This window comes from Pteropus alecto, unplaced genomic scaffold (genome assembly GCF_000325575.1).
Source record: "Pteropus alecto unplaced genomic scaffold, ASM32557v1 scaffold71, whole genome shotgun sequence".
In the NCBI taxonomy this organism is placed as follows: Eukaryota; Metazoa; Chordata; class Mammalia; order Chiroptera; family Pteropodidae; genus Pteropus; species Pteropus alecto.
In genome coordinates this window covers 19,767,448-19,781,530 of record NW_006433024.1, presented here as the reverse complement: position 1 = coordinate 19,781,530, position 14,083 = coordinate 19,767,448, and the positions used below count along the sequence as shown (strand labels likewise).

At 46.9% G+C, this 14,083-nt stretch overlaps 1 protein-coding gene across 1 annotated transcript in view; it reads left to right on the top strand.

The window, feature by feature from the left end:
• Positions 1–2: 2 nt before the first annotated feature.
• LRP4 (LDL receptor related protein 4) overlaps positions 3–14,083 on the top strand; it is a gene marked incomplete at its 5' end in the record, with an annotated part of 45,853 nt that continues 31,772 nt past the window's right edge. The window contains 2 exons of the mRNA XM_015586356.2: positions 3–27; positions 13,061–13,207. Coding sequence (XP_015441842.1) covers positions 3–27; positions 13,061–13,207 — 172 coding nt within the window. The remainder of the gene's footprint in view (positions 28–13,060; positions 13,208–14,083) is intronic.

Below are 14,083 nucleotides of genomic sequence, written 5' to 3'. Positions count from 1 at the left end.
TGCTTGGCGCCCTGCTCTTCGCACACGGTAAGCGGCGCCGTCGCGCCCGCGCCAACCGGCCGGTGGGGAAAGTTTGTCCACGGGTCCGGCTGCTGCAGGACTCACCTCCCGAGAGCAGGACTGCGCAAACTGGGGCCTGAGACCCCTCGCCCTCACTCCAAGCAGTAGCCCTGAGATTGCGTGCCGGAGAGGAGAGCACGAGCTCCCCCAGCTCCTCAAGTCCGAGAGGGGGATCTCGGTGAGATCCGAGGCGCTCGCCTGCCGGCGCCGCTCCTCGAAGAGCTGGGGCTACTTCCCTTTCAGGTTAAGACAGGGTCTCTGTGTCCTTCGTGCGCGTGAATGTATATGAAGAAAAGGAGGCGGGGAGGATGGTCGCTAAACCATCAATTGTAAATAGCCTTCCTCCCAAGAGCCGGGGGTCTCGGGCGGATCGCGGAGAGGGGCCCCAGTGGAATCTGAACACTTGAGCTCTGGGGATTCCACTACTGGGGGAACAGTTCCTCGGACTCAAGACCTTGCTCCCACCTAAGGTCTTCGGGCACTGCTTGCTTGCAGCATCTCCCCTTAGTGGTGTTTTTGGGTTCCCTCTCCTGGCTGCGACCAATCAGCTCTCTACCCTGGATCCTTCCCGGAGGGGGCGGAGGGGGAAACAGGGATGAAAAGGGGGCAGAGAAGGGACACAAGGAAGAAACTGCTGAAGGGCACCCGCAGATACGCTCTGGTCGGGGTAGGAGGGCGGGAATCGCCGACCCTCAGAAAGCAGCCTCCGGGCCCGCGCAGTGGCCCTCGGGGGAGCTGGACGGATGGCAGCAGGAGTGCTGCTTCATCTGCTCCTTATTACTAGGTTGTTTGGTGCCCGTATGGAATCGTTGTGTGTGATTAGGGCTCCGATGGAATCTGTTTTACAGCAGCCGCCAGGACCGTGGGTGCACCCCGTGATTTAGCAGCTGCCTCTAGTTTGTTCCCAAAGATCAAAGAATTTTGATCTTTGAACCCTAACTGTATTCACCCACCACTGTTCCACGGCGGGGAGATCCGAACCTTCCCATTCTCTCTGCAGCCGGAATGAGGTGATGGGACTGGGAATGGAAGGGTCCGTAGACCTTGGCCTTGCACGGGTTATTTCTTTAGCGTAGGAGAGATCGTGTGGAAATAATGCAGATTTCAGAACTTGCCTAACAGGGAGTGGAGATGCCTGGACACTTGTTTTAAAGATGGTTTGCCTCTCAAATCCAACAGAGTCCTCATGTCTGTTATTTAAACTACCCGTGGGTTTTAAATGACTTTTTCCATGCCTTCTCTAACGCCGACTGAGCTTTCTCTCCGCTCTCGATTCTTCTTCTCTGGCCGACACACGTTCCTCTTTGCCTGGTGCTCTCCCCCTCCTGGGCTCTCTCCTAGAAGGTTATTTGTAGCCTCTTTGGCGTGTCGGGACAGCGGCCCTACTGGGGTAGGAATGTAGCTGCTCTTCCCACCACATGGGCCCCTTAAAGGGACAGCTATGCTTTTGGGGGGGTTTTCCCCTTTGGGCTGCAAGGGAAGGGGATGGAACTTTCCTTTCCGCCCCCTGGAGGAAGTTTTGAAAAAGATCAAGGGAAATGGCAAGGCACTGGAAAAAAAGGGGAAGGGGGGGTAAAACTGATACCAACAAAGCCAGAGACGAGATTGTCGCCTTCTGCTACAGGGAAAGAAGGGGAGCTGGAAGATTCCAGACTGAGACTGGCCAAGACGATTTAACTGCTCCAGAGCTGTCACAACTGCACACACTGCATTAGCATTGAGAATGGGGATAGAGAAATGTGTACATTTAATGCTTCACAGAAAAGGATGGGAGAGTTCTTGGTAACTCTTTGGGTTCTTTTTAAAGACAAAACGTTTAATGGAAACTTCTAAGGATGAGAGGCTTTGTTTGCACATGTGTAAGGACGGTCAGTGGCATGAAGATCTAAACTTTGTCTAGCCTTGGAGGCCTGGAGGGCACAGATTCATGCTTTACCGGTGAGACTGAGCAGTTGATCAACCAAAAATACCACCGCCAGTATCCCTAACACTACGTTCCAGGGGCTCAGGGCAAAGACAGTGTGTCATAGTAGATTATTTAGGCCGACCCGACCTCAGCTAGGACTGAATTCAAGACACTGAAGTTTAAGGTGCTATTTGGATGCTGTTAGTCCTTGGGCTCTTCCTAGAGCCTATAGGTTTGGTCTGAACCTTTACAACATTCCAACCTTAAAGGTTTTGTAAGGAAACTCAATTCCTGCGTATCTTTCTCCTGAGGGTCAAGATGAGACCTTGGCTAATCTACCGCCATTTGAAGAGTGGAAAGAAACTGTGTTTGTCTTAGAGGTTTCTTCCAGGTTAAGCAAAACGTTGAAAATGCTGCCCCGGAGTGATTAGGTACTTAGAGGGCTGTTTCTGAGGATGAATGCAAAAGAGTGGAGCTGAGACTGGTCTCCTTTCTGTCTGGCTATTGTCGTGGTGCTTGGTTGACCTTGTCCCTGATCTTATTGGACTTGTGAAAGATGCTTGGCTTGTCACAGATTGTGGATTTCCTCTTCTGTCCCCTGTTGCGTATCAGATAACATCTTTGGGACTGGCACATGGTATTAAGAATGACAGGTGCAAGGAAACCAAGTCTGGCCATGTCTGACGCAGAGCATGTTGGGTATGTCCATCTTCTGGGTCAGCAAAGAACAGGAGATTTCAGAGGACGATTTGTTTTGTGGGTCTTTGCTCATTTCCTACTAATTAACTGCTAATCTTGATCCCCAAGAAGAAGGAAAATGGGCGGGATTGGCTATGTTGCTTCTGCTTTAAAGAGAAGATCAATACTAGGGGCTTCCTGAATAGGGACAGAATTTGGGGGACTACTTTAAGAAGTGGTCTTGTCTTTTTTTATGATTGAGCACAACTCATAATTAAGAGGCAATTCCATTCCTTTGGTTTTTAGGTCTTGTAGCCTGTTCCAGCCACAGTCTCTACATTTCTTGACTCAGCTTAGCCATGAGTTTTGTCACAGTTACCTGGGCATGGGACATCTAGGCCCCAGAATATGTCTGGATAACCATCTCATCTTCAGCAGCAGAAGCCCTTCTCCTCTACTCAGCCTGGTGGGATTCAGTGTCCCAGGGAAGACTTGGTGCTGACCGGTTTGCTGGCAGAGCCCCACTTTGGCCCTATAAATAGCTCTGATGAATGCCTGTGTTTGCTGTTCTTCCTCCAGCTTAAAGCTGGCAGGGTCAGGTTCCTTCTCCCCCATAAACTCAGGAGCATTCCCTAAACTGGGCTCTGCACCCATTCATTTGTTCATTCATTCCTCAAATGCACATTAGTCAAACACTAATCTTATCGCTGCATGCAGAGCTCAGTGATTAAGAAGCACAGGCCAGCTTGGGTTTGAATCTTGGTACTTCCTAGTGATTCTATGCAAAACATTTAATCTCCCTGAACTTCATGGTTCTTATCTGTAACTTGAGGGTGGGTGGATAAGTAGTAATAAGTTGTCATGTGAGAATATTGTAAAAATTGAATGAGACAGTAGTATGTTCAGGCCATTCAATATAGAGCATGATAACTACTGTGTTACTGAAGGCCTAGATAAATGTTAGCTATTTGTTAGCAAGCTTGCATAAGTGGATTAGAGATGGTTCTTGCCTTTGGACTATGGGAGCCAGGTAAACAAATCATTATACTACCATGTCATGTGCTAAAATGAAAGCTCAGACCCTCATTCATTTCAGCTAGTTTTTGCTTGATTCTTTTAAAGATCTTGCTGCGTCTTCCCCACTGCCCCTTGAAAACCTAATGAAACCTAAGCATAGTTCTCTCCTGTGCACACTTCCAGAAAAGAGGATTGTTAAGCTATACCATGAGTCTGGGTGTCCACTCTGCCTTAGTTCTCCTGGGAGAGGTTCTAGAAGAGGGGGCTTTCCTCCCAGAGCTTCCCTGCTAAAGTCCTGTGGTCAGGGATGCAGCCAGGCATCTCACACTAAGGTTGCAGTGACCCGGGGTGAGAGGTGCTGGCTGAGGTCTCTTGTAGCTGGAACCGTTTAGAATTCCAAGCTCACCCTCCCACTGGCCTGGGAAAGGAGTCAGGCCTCAGAGCTCATAAGGTAGTAATTGCCCCAATTTGGGGGCTGGGCTGTTGTGGAGCCGCTGTCCTTCACGACTGCAGTCTTCAATCGGGAATCCTGTCAGTGTGCAGGGATAATTGATGTGAGTCTCCAGCCCCCGACTCGCCCCCAGCTCCTCCACCCCAAAGTTTGACCCCTGTTGTCTCTTTGTTTCTTTCTTTTAAGTTGGTGCCAGTGATGTGATGTTTTTGGGGGCTGCGGAAAGTTGACCGTAACCAAGAGCAGCTGTTAAAAAAGAGCCGATTCTTTAGCTTTCCTGGCAGTCATGTCCATTTTCTGTTCTGCATTTTCGATTTAGCAAAAAGCAAACATCCTAGGTGCCCCTGGGCACCTCTTAGAAGAGTCCCTTCTTAGCAAACTTCATTCTTTCACTGCACGTAGGCATTCCCATCCTTGCTCACAGCTGAGTGGATTGACTGTAAGCGTCACTTAACACCCTGCTCCCTTTGCTCACTCAGGTTAGAGCGAGGAAGGGAAGGGTGCTGCCTGAGACCCAGCTGGGAAAGCCTTACTGGGAGTTGCTGCAAGTCCTAACTTGGCCTAAGGGAGCTCCCCGCCTCACCTCTGTGCAGAGCAGAGGATCAGAGCTGCGAGCAAAGCCGGAAACAAAAGACTGGGAGCAAACCCATCTGGCTGAGAGGCAGCGACACAAAGGTGCTGCTGCATAATTTATCACCGGAGGTTTTCTGGGGCCAGGAAGCTCGTGGCTCCAGGCAGAGCCTTTTCGGGAAAGGGGGCAGGGGTGTGGTGGTGGTGGTAGTGGTGGAGGAAGTGTGAGAGTGGGTAGGGAGGACCCTCCCCTGTCAAGTGTAGGACCAGGCAAATACAGAAATAAAGTATTGAGAGAGACACCTGATTTGCACGTGAAATAAATTTCAAGGTGGTAAGGGCCTCCAGTGATTCTCTCCAAGCTCAGCAGCTCCACTTCCTGCCAGGCCTGCAGGGCAGGGGTGGGGGAAGTATTCCAAATGTCCCCTTTATTGGCCCCAGCCTTGGGAGACCAACTGCCACCACCTTTTGGGCATGGATGAGGCAAATAAGAAAGGAGTACTCCCTTCTCCTCTTTCTACTCCCCACTGCCCTTAACCCCGGCAGTTTAAACAAGAAGTTTCAACTGCAGGTTCAGAGAGGCAGTTAGAATGAATGACTCTAAAGTATGTCTCCCTCAAATGAGAATTCCTGTCCTTGTGGAAATGATCTCCTCTCATGACCAGTTTTGCACCACACACTGGAACATGTGATCTAAAAAAATATAAATGTACTCCTGGGGCAGTTAATATTTTAAAATCTCGCTGTATCCCTGACACTGTGATACGTGTATAGAGTGTATGGTCACATTTACTCCTCACTGTGTCCTTATGAGATAGATACTGTTAGGTGCCTGTCTGACACATGGGAAACTAAGGCTAGAGCAGTTTGCTGTCACACAGCTAGTGAGTGAACCAGGCATCAAACCAAGAGCCTCAGCTGTTAACCCTTTAACCTATACTACCTCTTAGAACAGAATATTTTATATCCAAGCTATTCCAGAAGATCTAGTTTGGGAATATCCATATTTTATTTTAGACTGACCTCTCCTCTCTGTTTTCAGATCTCGTCTTTTTAGGGAATCTCAATGCATAAACATTACTTTTTGGGTGCTTTTTGATGGAGGGAAACTTAAAAGGGCTCCCAGAAGGAGAGATGTGGTTTGTTGCTCCCTGAAGCCATGTGTTAACTTGTATTTTGAGATGTAAGGGGAGAGGAAGGCAATATTTTGAGCAGCCCTTCACAGAGCACAATCCCATTCAAGCCCTGCTGGATTTGTGAAATCTGTTGACTGAGCTCCTGGGGCAGATAAGTAGACTTTCCAGGACCTATATGGGAGCAGCCTAGTACCATAGCTACATTACCAGGTTGAGAGAGAGGACACATCCCCCTGAAAATGATGGGGTTAATAATAATGTAGTAGTCCTCCCTTATCCGCAAGGGATACAGAGAATACGTTCCAAGCCCCCCAGTAGATGCCTGAAACCACGGATAGTACTAAACTCTATATATACTATGTTTTTTCCTATCCCTGCATACCTATGATAAAGTTTAATTTATAAGTAAGGTGTAGTAAGAGATTAACAACAATAATAAAATAGAACAATTATAACATCATACTGTAATAAAAGTTTTGTGAATTTCATCTCTTTCTCTCTTAAAATATCTTATTGTGTTATACATACAGTGTGGATATGCTAGGCAAAGTGACGATTCACATCCCAGGCAGATGGAGGGAATGGTGTGAGATATTATCATGCTCCTCAAAATGGCATGCAATTTAAAACTTATGAATTGTTTATTTCTGGAATTTTCCACTTAACATTTTCAGACCACTTGACTTCGGGTAACTGAAACTGCAGGTGAGGAGGGATACTGTAATAACAACACTTGCTTACTATGTACTTCATGTGTACTATCTCGTTTAAACCTCCCAACAACCCTATGAAATAGATACTGTGATTACCCCCATTTTACAAAAGAGGAATCCAGCTCTGCTTTACATGCAGAAGGTACTAGGTTTGCGCCCCAGCAGAGCCACGGTCTATGGTTTACAGCCATGCCACCCTGAACAAGCCCGATGTCTGATCTCAGAAGCTAAGCAAGGATGGGCCTGGGTAGTACTTGGACAGGAGGCCACCTAGGAAGACAAGGTGCTGTAGGTGTAAAAAAATAATAATTAAAAAAAGAGGAATCCATTTCTGAATTGCTCTGTAATTTAGTTTCTGAATGCTCTTTTCTATACTCGCCTCCTAGGAATTGGCTGGTGATAAGTTAGACAAGGATAAAGGGGACCAGGTGCCTAGAGCTCCCCCAGAGGAAGGCGATGTGGGATTCTTGCTGCAGCACTCTCTTCCACCTCTTCCTGTGGTCATTCACACCACCAACTTAACTCATGGGAGTGACACATAGTAGGGTTTTTAGACATCTCTAGCCCTGAAATAGTAGGCCTTAATTATGGGGTGGCTAGATAAGACATTATAGTATTCCATAACAGTAATTGCAAGAGCTATCGTTTATCAAGAGCTTAGTATGTGCCAGGCATTATGCTAAGTGCTTTTTATGAAATAACTAATTTAATTCTCATAACGTTTATATGAGACAGGGTATTTTGTTATCCCAATTTTCCTGATGAGAAACTAAGGTATGAAAAGATTAAGCAATGTGCCCAGGGCTAAACAGCCAGAGGTTAGCTTTATTTTGTTCCTATGTGCTTAACATTATTCTCTTCTGCCTTATAACTTCGGAGGCTGACCGTTAAGAACTTAAACTTGTGTTTAAGATGAAAGACAGATCTGAACTTGCTGGGACCAGTCATCATGTGTCTGATGGTATCTCATGGTGATGCCCCTTTTGGGAGGGCCCACTAGCAGAAGACTTCACCAGGTAGATTTTCAAACCAACCCAGGTAAGGCTGGCCTGTAGGGGTCTAGGAACAGAACTAAGTAGAGTCACAGCATGTCTGTATCATAGCCTGATAATACAGTGAGTGAAAGGAACTCTTGTAGTAGAAGAGTGAACTAGATGGGACTAGGAAGCTGCCTAAAAAAGAAGATTCCTATTTTCTTGAGTAAGTACAGGTTAAGTAGGAAATAACTATTTTCTTTTCTGATATACTAGGCCTCTCTTTTCCTTTGACTGCAACTCTCACAAGACTCTAGAGGAATGTATCGTGCATTCATTCATTTTACAAACTTATATTGATAGTCTGTTCTATACCAAACATTGAGCTATGCACTGTAAGTACAAATGCAAAACTCTAGATTACACAATTACAACTGCCAAGAGGCCTATGGTCTAGTAAGTGGACAGTGATCCCACAGTGCACTAAATGCTACCATAGGAGGAGCCATAAAAGGTCTCTGGGGTACAGAGCAGGGACTTTCAAATCAGCCAGGGTCCTGGTGGAGCAGCAACAGGAAAGGGTTCACTTCCTGGCCTCCTGCTGCTAACCATTTACCTTTTTTTTTTTTTTTAATATTGCTTTTGATGTTTCCTGTGCATGCTCTGTCCTCTCAAACAGAGGCTGTTTCTAGGCACCCAAGCTCTCTCCAGATTCCAGGTATCTCTTGGATGAGGGTAGATCTGTTTCCATGTGGGTCCTGGCTACCACTCCTTTCAGTTAGGTCAGTTTTGTCTTGCCACATAGGCATCCCTTTCAGTGAGAGATGCTTACTAAAGTAGGCGACCTGAAATCAGTGGATTAGTCCCTCAACTGGCCTGGCTGTAGTTTAGGGTCATTTCGTATAACTTATCCTCATTAAGTAAAGTTTATATCCTCACCATTGCTGCTAGTGGACAGGAAGAGAGAGGAATGCTTTAGCGTGCTATAAGGAAAACATATATGAGTACACGTATATGAGTAATGATTCCTCCCTTTTCCATTGTCATCCCTTCCACACTGGGGTAGCTGTCATATTATAGCACTCACAGTACACTCCTTAAGCCTCCAATCTCTGGTTCAACTTGAAAAAGCTGTTATGTAGCTAAAGTAGTCACCGTCTACCTTGAGCTTCCAAGTGACAAGGTGTGGTCCCCCGTCAGCTGCGCATTCTACAGGATGGTGGAGATCAGTGCCTCTCTAACTTGAATGTGTATCAGTGTCAGCCAGGAAGCTTATCGAAAGTCCGTATTCTGAGATCACATTAAGAGAAGACTACTGGTCTAAGGGTCAGAACGGGACTGCCATCCTGGCTTCCCTACTTAACCCCACTTAACCTTACCTGTTAAGTGGGCACTATAGTAACTACTCAGGGTTATTATAATGATGAAATGAGAATGCAAGTATGTATGCAAAAGTAGCTTGTGAGCTGTAGAGAGAAACTACATAATATAAATTGTTGTCAGCCCCGTTCCTTTCTGGACCAGCACAACACTGAAGCCCTGGTTCAAAGGACTGGGGCTCCGGACTGTCCCTGCTTCACAACTTTATCTGAAGGCAAGGGAAATCAGCCTTAGCAGTCACCAAAAGGAGAGGTTCCTGCCTGAGAGATCCATACCGTCACGGAGTACTTGCTCATCGAGAATTCATAAAGAGGGACCTAGGAGTCCCAGTGTTATAAATTCCCTTTTTAAATCTGGGTTTTGGAAAATTCCCATAACAGCAATACCATTATTGGGAGGCAGTATAATAAAGTCCTTAAGAGCAGAGACTCCGGGATCAACCTGCCTGATGTGGACGCTGGCTCTAGTCCTTAGTACTTGTGTGACCAATTGACAGACTCTGGCTCTCTCTGTCTCAGTGACCTCAGCTGTAAAGTGGTGATAATAACAGCAGTGCCACTTCCCAGGGTTGTTGAGAACTTTTCAAAAGCACTTAGAAATGGGCTTGGAGAGTACCTGGTAAGTACTCAGTAAATGATAGCTGTCTTATTATGAAGCTTTTGCAGTGTGCCAGCCCTGTGCCAGGCAGTTTACATGCATTATTTGATTTACTCTTTATAAAACCCTTTGTGGTAGAACTACTATTTCCATTTTACGGATGAGAAAACTGAGGCTCAGAGGTATTAACTAATTTGCTCAAAGGGTTACAGTTAGTAGAAGAACGAGGAGTTGAACGCCAGTCTCTCTGACTCCAGAATTTGTGCTCTCTCACCTCTTACACTGTGTCTGGTAAACAAGATGGATGTTTCTCATCTTTCCTTTAAAAGAAAGCTGCAAGAAATTGGTAAGATGGCTGAGATTTTGGTTAAACTTTCAGGGAGGTCCTACGAGCACATTAACTACATAAATATCTCAAAAGCTGGATGACTTAGTGATCTGGGATAGTGAAGACTTGAGGGAGAGATCTTTTACTTGTTGAATTGCATTTAGTGCAGTGCGGCTGACAAATAGCTTTCAAGGCCAGAAGCATAGCTGAATATTCTAACTCACCACTTCTTAAAATGAATACTGTGTTTTGCCACCTGTGGTTATTTGTTTCCTTTCTTTACTCGCCATTCTTTTAGTTTAAAAGGGTTAAAAGCTGTCCTTTATGACCACAGCTAAAACTTGAGTGAAAAGGCAGAATTCCATCTCTGGGGATCCCAGAGGGGCAGCAATTGTCCAGGAGAGCTATTTTTTGGAATATAATGCATCTGTTTACTGTACAAACGGCCCAAGACAAGAGTTTGCCTGGCTACCCGACCTTCGCATGGTGATGTTCAGATGTTGCTCTGACGTGCAGGAAATCTTGACTCTTCGGCATCCTGCAACTGACTCAATGTCCATCTGATGGCATGCTTTGTTCATGAAATTTGCATGAGGAAATTAGGATTTTTACTATTATTATTCTGCCAGAGGTGGAGGTGGGGCCCAAAAAAGAAGGGTGGGGGGCGGACTGAAGGCTCCTCTTTACTTTTAGTATGGAAACTGCTGTTCTTGCTCTCCCAGTCCTGGTACTCGGGTTCTTAAAATCAAGGCCTTTTGGAAAAATCTAGCCCCTGCATCTTTACACCTGCACACTCTCATCCGTATTTATTGAGCATCTTTGGTGTGTCAAGGCATGAGGTCAGCTTCTTCCATGTTTATCTTGTTCAATTCTTGTGGCCTCTTTTACAAATGAAGAAACTGAGGCTTAGGAAGCTAAGTGATTTGTACAAGGTCATACATCTGATCAGGGGAACCCAGGTCTGTCTCCTCCCGGTTTAAAGCTTTTCCTCTCCCCTCTCCCCGCAATTCTTTCTTCCTCCTCCCTGTTCTTGTCACCCCCTTACCCTGAACTTCTTGTTGATGCAGTGCCGCTCACTGCTGTGTGTAGCTAGCAGCATTTCTCAATCTCTGTTGACATTTTGGGCCAGATAATTTGTTTGTTGTGAGGGCCTGTCCTGTTCATTGTAGGATATTTTGTAGTGTCCCTGGCTTTTATCCACTAGATGCCAGGAATATCACCAATCATGACAACCAAAAATGTCATCACGCCTTGCGGAATGCCCCCTACCTACAGGATGGGGGAAGCCATCCTTGCTGAGAACTAGTGAGTTAGCCTTATCCTTCCTCTTCTCCATTCCTCTCCATGAAGGGGGTCAGCATGCATGGGAGCCCTGCCACATAGAGTCCTCTGGAAAACTAAGGAGTCCTTCTTAGTTTTTGCTGTTTCATCTGACTAGCAGCGATATACTAAAGTAACGCATATAGCCATGATGAGGCGGTCACACTGCAAAAGTTCTTCTGGCTCTGAGGCTCAGGGTCTGAATGAAAAAAGTCCCCATCCATTCCTTCTCAGAACTGGCGCAGGAGGATAGGGCTGGGGCTGGACAGCTGGGTCTTCAGCTTCCCTGGGGAAGAATCCTCTGTCATGCACTTGCAGAGAGACCTGGAGAGACAGTAGCACTGGGCTTGGAGTAAGGTCTTCCTGTGAGCTTTAGAGATGCTGCACCTTTCAAATGGATTCCTTCGGTTTCCACAGGGAATCTTGCATCTTTTCGAGGGCAGCTGATTCCCTTAACATGTGGAGGGGAGGGCAAGGCCTCAGTTGAGGATCTGGTGAAAACTGTGGTCCTTCACTCCAGAAATGTACATTTTGCCTATAGCTTCCAGGGTTCACAAATGCGCATAACATCCATCCATCCATCCATCCATCCATCCATCCATCCATCCATCCATCCATCCATTCATCCATCCATCGATTTATCCATCCATCCATCCATCCATCCATCCATCCATCCATCCATCCATCTGCAGGTTAGGAACCCTGCCTTCTGTTCACACTCACCCTTGGGTTTGAAGTGAAGGGAGGGTATAGGGCTCTCTCCTGGCTTTTGGAGGGTCTAGCAGTATACCCTTTCATTCTGGGCCCTAAGCCCTAAGCCAGGCTGAGTAATTGTGATGCGGCACATCGAGGAGATGAGCCAAGAAAGAGAGTCTGGCCCCAGTAAATAGGAAAGGAAGAGGGGTGGTAATTTAGGAGCTGACTCCTTCCATGTTCCAGCCCAGCCTGAGGGTAAGGCCCAGCTGAGGAGAGGAAGGGGAAAAGGAAGCGAGGGGGAGAGATGAGCAATGAGCAGTGGCCCCCTTTTTTTCCCAGCTGCAACAGCCCAGCGGGTTAGATGAATACTGGGAGGGGGAGAGTGACCCTGGCAGAACCCTTTGTTCCAGCTGAGGCTGGAGCAGGGGCACTGAGCCATTCACACGCCATCCCAGGGCATCCTGCTGGGCACTCTGGGGAGGGGGCACAGCAGCCGGTCATGGGACTTGGCCAGGCAGATAGCTTGATGCTCAATAGGGAAGCCCAGCTGCGTGCTGCTGAGGCTGGGGGAGGGGCTGCTTCTGCCATCCATCCTTCAGGCTGTGGTCTGTCTCACAGACAGGAAGGCCTTGACTGGTCCCAGTCATTCTGCCCTGTGGTGGCCTGGTCCCCTCCTCCTTCTCAAAATTGGTTACCTTTCTCAAAAGTAAGCTCTTATGGCAGGCTGTGCTGCTTCCGGCTCCCCCTGTGTGGATTCCTTATCCCTAAAGATGGTCTAGCATTTTAATTCTACTCTCCTTACCCTCCCTGGCCCACGCCAAGGGCCTGCTCCTGCTTATAGGCAGAAACATCTATATCTCAACCTAGTTTGGGAGGGAAGGACACAGAGGCCTCATCCATATCACCCCTTCTGTCCCCTGCTCCCCTTTCCCAAGAGCACCAACTCTCCAGGCATCATTTGTCTCTGGGCCTTTTTGGGTGCTGTGTAAAATTGCCCGTCATAGAGGAGGTACCTGGACTATTTGTGAGCCCAGAGTCAGAGGCCATCTTCTTCTTGATCATTTGTACCTTGGAAGAGGGGAAGTCACTATTACATGGACCACACCTCTCTGTAGTGTCACTGTGTCACCTGGATGACAGTGGTCCTAGACTTGGCTCCTCTACCTTCCACCCTGGAATGGGCTTTGGTTGGGCAGGAGCTGAGCCCTCACTGGTTCCTTTTCCCTCCTCCCAGGCCTAGCCAGCAGCCCTGAGTGTGCTTGTGGTCGGAGCCACTTCACCTGTGCGGTGAGTGCCCTTGGCGAGTGCACCTGCATCCCCGCACAGTGGCAGTGTGATGGAGACAACGACTGCGGGGACCACAGCGATGAGGACGGATGTAGTAAGAACCTTCCCACAGGGCGGTGGAAAGTGGTAGAAGAGGACCCTGGGGGTGGAGGAGCAAGGACAAGTCTAATGGTGTGTTCTGTGCATCAGCTATGTCAGGCTCAGAGCTTTGGACTCTTGTGAGGGTGACAGATATGACAGTTGGGTGGTTCCTTCACAACAGATATGGCTCCAACCTTCCTGTATTTCCCATATTTCCATGCACACATGTCCAGTAAAACAAACTTCGAAACAAGTATAGAAGAAAATACCCTTGAAACTATAGGTAGCCTCTTTAAATAGGTCATTCTGTATTTATGTGCATTTTTGTGCATTTTTTAATGTGCATACTATACATGGATGCAGATTATTTCTGTTTCTTATATTGGCGTTCTATATAATCACATCTTTTTTTAATAACATAAACTTTGTAAGAAATCTTATATTCTCTTTAAATCTCCCTTTTCTGCTAGTGTAGTAACATATGCAGCACAGGCTGCAAGATCCTCTCTTGGGTATACAGAAATATCACTGCTGAGTCAGTCATCTGGGTTTAGGGGTGCAGCCTGCAGCACCTACTTCTGAGGGTGGCTAATTAGTCTAATAAGAATGAAGCTACAACCTGGACCTTATTAACCCTAACCATTTCAGCTAATTGCAGTGATGGTAAATGGCTCACTTTCATGTAGCTCTTTCACATGCATTCTCTCAAAAGACTTCTGTGAGCCGAGTATAATTATCCCCATTGTACAGTGGAAGAACCTACAGCTCAGAGAGGGGAACTGAGTTGCTCAGTGTGATAAGTAATGAGTTCTAGAACTGGAAATTGAGCCCAGATGTGTCAATCATCATTTAACAAGAGGAAAAGGGAAAAAAAAAATACTCTTTAACT